Raw genomic sequence first — 5,958 nt, forward strand, 5'->3', positions numbered from 1 at the left:
CCGAGGCTGAGGGGCTGCACGTGGCTGGCTCGGCCCCGGCTGCAGCTGGGCCTCGGGCTCAGCCGAGAGGCAGGCCTGGGTGCATGGGGCCCAGCGGTGCCTGAGGACGGAGAAGGCTCGAGCGGGGCGTCATGGGCACTGCGGGGCTGGGAAGCCGGCCCTGGTTTACCCGCCTCTCCCTGTCTGTCCCTCCTCGCAGCCCGGCCGCGCCTGTGCAGCTCGGGGCCCTGCAGGAACGGCGGCACGTGCAAGGAAGCGGGCGGCGAGTACCGCTGCGACTGCCCCTACCGTTTCACCGGAAGGCACTGCGAGATCGGTGCGGCCCCGGCCGGTGGGGGTCAGCCTGTAGAGAGTGGGGAGGAGCCAGGCCCCGAGCCAGGACCCCCGACCCTGCCACCATGCGTCTGCTTGTCGGGAGCATCCCCGCCAAGGCCCCAGCTCTGGGATGTCGAGGGATCAGGGAAGGGGCAGGGGTGGTGGACGCGTGACCCCCGACCTCGCCCGATGGGTGCCTCCTGCTTCCAGGGAAGCCAGACTCGTGCGCCTCTGGCCCCTGTCACAACGGCGGCACCTGCTTCCACTACATCGGCAAATACAAGTGTGACTGTCCCCCAGGCTTCTCGGGACGGCACTGCGAGATAGGTAAGGGGCGCGGAGGCCAGCGGGCCAGGGCGAGACAAGAGGACAGGCCCGGTGGGCAGGGACGGCCCGACCACAGAGGCACGGGAGGTGGAGCTGGGCTGAGAGACGAGACGCTCCCCTGCAGCCCCGAGGCCTTCAGGGAGGACTCGGTGGTGGGCGACAGGGACTCCCTGTGCCCTTGCAGCCCCCTCCCCCTGCTTCCGGAGCCCGTGCATGAATGGGGGTACCTGCGAGGCCCTGGGGACAGACTTCTCCTGCCACTGTCAAGCAGGGTACACAGGACGCCGGTGCCAGGCAGGTGAGAGGGCCGGGGGTCCTCCGCTCCCTGAAGGGCAGAGCAAGGCTCAGCAGGGGGCCGAGGGGAGGGATGGGAAAGAAGGAAAGGAGACCTCTGAGAAGCCCATTCTGGAATGCACGGCGCTTTCACCCTGGGATGGGCTGTGTGGGGAGCGAGGGCCCCGGGCCGTGCAGCCCGGCGGAGCCGAGGGCAGAGCAGGAGGGGCCAGCAGGCACCCCACGGGGCAGGACAGGGCTGCTGTGTCCTTACAGAGGTGGACTGCGGCCCGCCCGAGGAGGTGACACACGCCACCCTGCAGTTCAACGGCACCCGGCTGGGCGCGGTGGCCCTCTACTCGTGTGACCGAGGCTACAGCCCGAGCACCTCCAGCCACATCCGCGTCTGCCAGCCACAGGGCGTCTGGAGCGAGCCTCCCCAATGCCACGGTGACCTGGGGGCCCTCTGGGGTGGGTGGGTGGGTGGGTGCGCGGGGCCAAGCTCTCCCCGCCCTGGGCCGAGTGGAAGAGCACAGGGGCTGCAGTTCTGACCCTGGCCTGCGCCTCCCCTTTGGTATCCTCTGTGCAGAGTGAGGCCAAAACCCTGTGGTGATGGTGGTGATGACCAGTGCCAGCTCCACTCTGTAGCCTTGTCTAAGGGCTTCCCTGTCCTCAGAGCATCCCAGAGCACAGGGTCCAGTGCCCACATGCCCACTCTGCAGAGGAAGCCGCCGAGGCCAAGAGGTAGCCCAAAGGCAGAGCCCTGAAGAGGCAGATCAGGGTTCAGGACTCACCTCCTGCTCCCAGCCCCACCCAGACCTGTGGAATCAGACCCTGCATTTGAACAAGGCCCCCACGAGCCCCCATAGCCCTTTGAGGCCTGTTGCTCTAGGCAGCGTTGCCTCCAGGGCCCTACAGTGCGCCAGGGTGCACGGCCTGCAGGCGAGGCCCCCCAACCCACGCCCCTGGAGACAGGGGCGTCGCGGACACCACCGCAGGCATGTGGCATTAAGCCAAAGCATCCCAGACTCTGTTCATCAGAAAATCTGTGTGATGGTAACACATTTTTCATGAAAGAAAGGTTTTTAAACAAAGTAGCTTAGGGACATTGACAGCATCCAGAGATGGGAGGGGCACATAACACATTTCTGTCTCCCAAATGCCCTGCAAGGCCCAGTCGGACCTGGGCGGCCCTGTCGGACCTGGGCGGCCCTGTCAGGGGAAGAGTTCCAGAAAACAGGTGGAGACCACCTGGCCTCAAGCATCTTCCTTCACTCCTGTCCTTCCAAGCCCCCCAGGGCTGGTGGTTACTGTCTAGGAGGCCACCCCTGTCCCAGTGCCACTTCTCAACATGCCGTCAGATGAGTGGGTACCACCAGGGAACGTGCGCTCATAAGCCAGGATATCAGGACACCCAACAAGTACGGCCACCTCCGAAACAACAGTAAAGTCCAGACAACATATACTATTGGGGATAGAAGTATAGAAGATAAATAAGAATATAAAATAAGCATGACCGACATGACATACAAAAGGAAACATGGCACTGGCCATAAAAAAAATGGATCAATATATAATCTTTTAAAAGGAAGCAGAAATAAGAAGATTGAAAAACTGTAATAGTTGAAGTAACAGACACAACTTACGAGTGGCTACAGACGAAGACTTAAGTGAATGAGTGGACAGATCGGTGTGCAGGGCCGTGCGAGAAAGAAGCAGGGAAACGCTCATAAATCAAAAGAAAACGTAGGCACTGAGGAGGGTAGAACTGCTGACGTGGAGATGACAGGAATCCAAGAATGAGGAGGAAATGTTGGAGCAACTGTGGGGTAATTCCCAGAATCACTGGTGAATGACCAGAGGCTGAAAGGGCCTGCAGGACATCAAACAGGAGAAAAGGGAAACATTAGACACATTATAATAAGAGTTAAGAAAATCAGAGAAAAACAGAAAAAAAAAATCTTTCAAACATCCAGAGAGAAAAAAGGAACAAGAATCCACAAAGGGACAAGAATCAGATCAGCACCGGACTTCTCAACAGCGGACATCAGGAGTGAGATAATAAAATGGTATTTTTAACATACTGAGGTGATCCATTCTGTTAGGAGGTAGACAGTTAGAAAATACCATCAGTCTCACTGTAACATCAAGGAAACACCGAGAACCCATAAGATCATACCTTTTAACCTATCAGAGAGCTGAGGTTGCAAAGAAGTTTTCTCACAAGGGAACACCAGGCCCAAACAATGCTATGGGTAAATTCCAACAAACTGCCGAGAAACAGATTGTTGCAGCGTGATACAGGCTCTTCCAGGGAGTAGAAAAGAGTATGTGCCAACCCACTCTGTGAGGCCAGGATAACCTTAAACCAACACTAGATATGGACAGTTGGAGAAAGTAAAATTAGGCGTCCATTATCATATGAACACAGATGCAGAAATTTGACAGTCTATAAAGACTATATACACCATTATCAAGTTGGGTTCTTGCGAAAATAGTTTGACGTTAGAAAAATCTACAGTAAACCAACTGAAGGAGAAAAATCATGTAAGAATCTCAAAGAATGCATAATAATCATTTGATAGAATTCATACCTATTCATGAAACAAATTCTTACCAAGTAAGGAATAAAAAAGCACTTCCTCATCCAGATAAAAATAACATGATGCACACACCCTTCTAGTACCATGTGGTGTAAACTAATATAGAGTCTTATTGGAAGGAACGCTTAGAAGAGAGAAATAGCAGAGCCCCCATAGCCCCCATGTGTTCATTACCCCAGAGAGGTGTGCTTAGGCCAGGCGTAGGTAGGCTGGACACACCATCTGAAGCACAACAGTTACACTCCACATATTTATAGAAGGAGGGGTACAGACTACATCAAGGGAGCTGTGGAACAATGCGTTCCTGACCCTTGTTATACAGGGGAGGATCTGGAATTCAAAAGCTGTTCTTCTGTTGAACTGACGCAGACATGCTGAGCTAGCAACAGGAGGAAGGAAATTAGCTTCTGAGGCAGTTTTACTATACCTCTCCTCAAACCCAGAATACACATTATCCTAAGTAGACCAACATTCCCCTTAAAATTCAGAACAAGGGCTTCCCTGCTGGCGCAGCAGTTGAGAGTCCGCCTGCCGATGTAGGGAGAGCGGGTTCGTGCCCCGGTCCGGGAAGATCCCACGTGCCGCAGAGCAGCTGGGCCCGTGAGCCATGGCCGCTGAGCCTGCTTGTCCGGAGCCTGTGCTCCGCAACGGGAGAGGCCGCAACAGTGAGAGGCCCGCATACCGCAAAAAAAAAAAAAAAAAAATTCAGAACAAGACAAGGATGCCCATTATCACCAAGTCTAATCAATAATTACACTGGCAGTACTAGGCCATGCAATAAAGTAAGAAAAAGAAATTAAAGTCATGAAAATGCTAAAGGAGGAAGTAAAAATGTCAGTATTTGCAGCTGATATTGTTGTCTTTAATCTACAGGAAAACTTCTAAAAGTGATAGGAAATGTAACATGTTTAGTAGATATAGGTATTATAACAAAATTCATTGCATTTTTATTTATCAATAACAAACAATTATAAAATATAATTATAAAAAAACACATGCAGAGAAAACCAATGAAACCAAAAGCTGATTCCTTGAAAAGGTCAGTAAAAATAATAAACCTCTAGCTATAGACTCATCGAGGAAAACAAAGAAAAGAAAAATTAGCAATATCGGAATGAAAGAGGAGACACGTCGGTAAAGATCGTACCAGCATTTAAAGGGCAGGGAGACGGTGTGAGCAACTTGAGGCCAGTATATCTCACAACTTAGAGAAAATGACGAATACTACCTTGAAAGACACAAATAACCACAAGTGACACAAGAATAAACAGAAAATGTGAATGGCCCCATAGCTATGAAATAAATTTAAGTTGTAATTTAAAACCTCTCCTGCAAAGAAACTGGCAAGACCAGACTGCCTCACCAAGTTCTATCAAACATTTAAGAAAGGAATAATACTATATACGGAGCTCTTTCAGAAAAGGTAGGAGGAAGGAACACTGCTCAACTCATTTTATGAGACCACTATTGCCTTTATACCAAAACCAGAGACATTACAAAAATGAAATTACAGACTAATATTCCTCATGAGCAAAGCACAAAAATCTTCATAAAATGTTACTGAAATCAAACCCAGTACTACATCAAAAGGATAATACAACCTGACCAAGAGGGATCCATCTCAAGAGCACAGGTTGGTTTAACATTTGAAAATCAATCAACGTAATTCACCATATTAGGAGATAAAGGAGGAAACCATATGATCATCTCAATAGATGCAGAAAAATCATTTGACAAAGTTCAAATATTATTTTAAAAACTCTTAATAAACTGAGTAGAAAAAAAGTTCTTCAACCTGATAAAGGGCATCCATGAAAAGGTCAACAGCTAACAAAATACTTAATGGTGAAAGACTTCCTGCTATAGTCAGTAATAAGGCAAAGGTGTCCCGTTCACCAGTTCCTTCCAACGTTGTCTTGGAGGTCAGACAGTGCCATAGACAAGAAAGGGGAAAAAAGCCATGTCTATTGGGCAGGAAGAAGTAAAGATGACACGATCGTGCACATAGAAAATTCTAAGAGATTATACAAAAGAAGCTATAGAACTAATAAGTGAATTCAGCTAGATCACAGGATACAGGGTCAATACACAGAACCAATTCTATTTTCATATTCTAGCTGTGAAGACTTGGAAAATGAAGTGAAACAATATTATGTACAATAGCATCAAAAATGATAATTTTTATATGTGTGAAATGAATTATAGGCATAAATGTAAAAGATAAAACTATAAACTTCTGAAAGAAAGCATGTGAGAAAATCTTCATGACAACTGGAATAAAATGGTTATGTACTCGGGAAAGTATTACACTGTTCCCCACTTCTCACCACACACGACAATTAATTCCAGATGGATTAAGGACTTAAATGGGTTTTTTTTAAGTATATGATTTTGTATAGAAAACGTAGGTAAATATCTTTTTGGCCTTGGGGTAGGGAAA

General features: G+C 49.2%; 1 protein-coding gene across 1 annotated transcript in view; it reads left to right on the forward strand.

Annotated features, from left to right (window-relative positions):
* The window catches only part of SNED1 (sushi, nidogen and EGF like domains 1), an 89,750-nt gene that overhangs the window by 54,346 nt on the left and 29,446 nt on the right, over positions 1–5,958 (forward strand). Inside the window, exons 14-17 of the mRNA XM_007469967.1 lie at positions 200–316; positions 526–642; positions 827–940; positions 1,192–1,365. Of these exons, the coding sequence (XP_007470029.1) occupies positions 200–316; positions 526–642; positions 827–940; positions 1,192–1,365 (522 nt within the window). The remainder of the gene's footprint in view (positions 1–199; positions 317–525; positions 643–826; positions 941–1,191; positions 1,366–5,958) is intronic.

This window comes from Lipotes vexillifer, unplaced genomic scaffold (assembly GCF_000442215.2).
Source record: "Lipotes vexillifer unplaced genomic scaffold, Lipotes_vexillifer_v1.1 scaffold988, whole genome shotgun sequence".
NCBI lineage: Eukaryota > Metazoa > Chordata > Mammalia > Artiodactyla > Lipotidae > Lipotes > Lipotes vexillifer.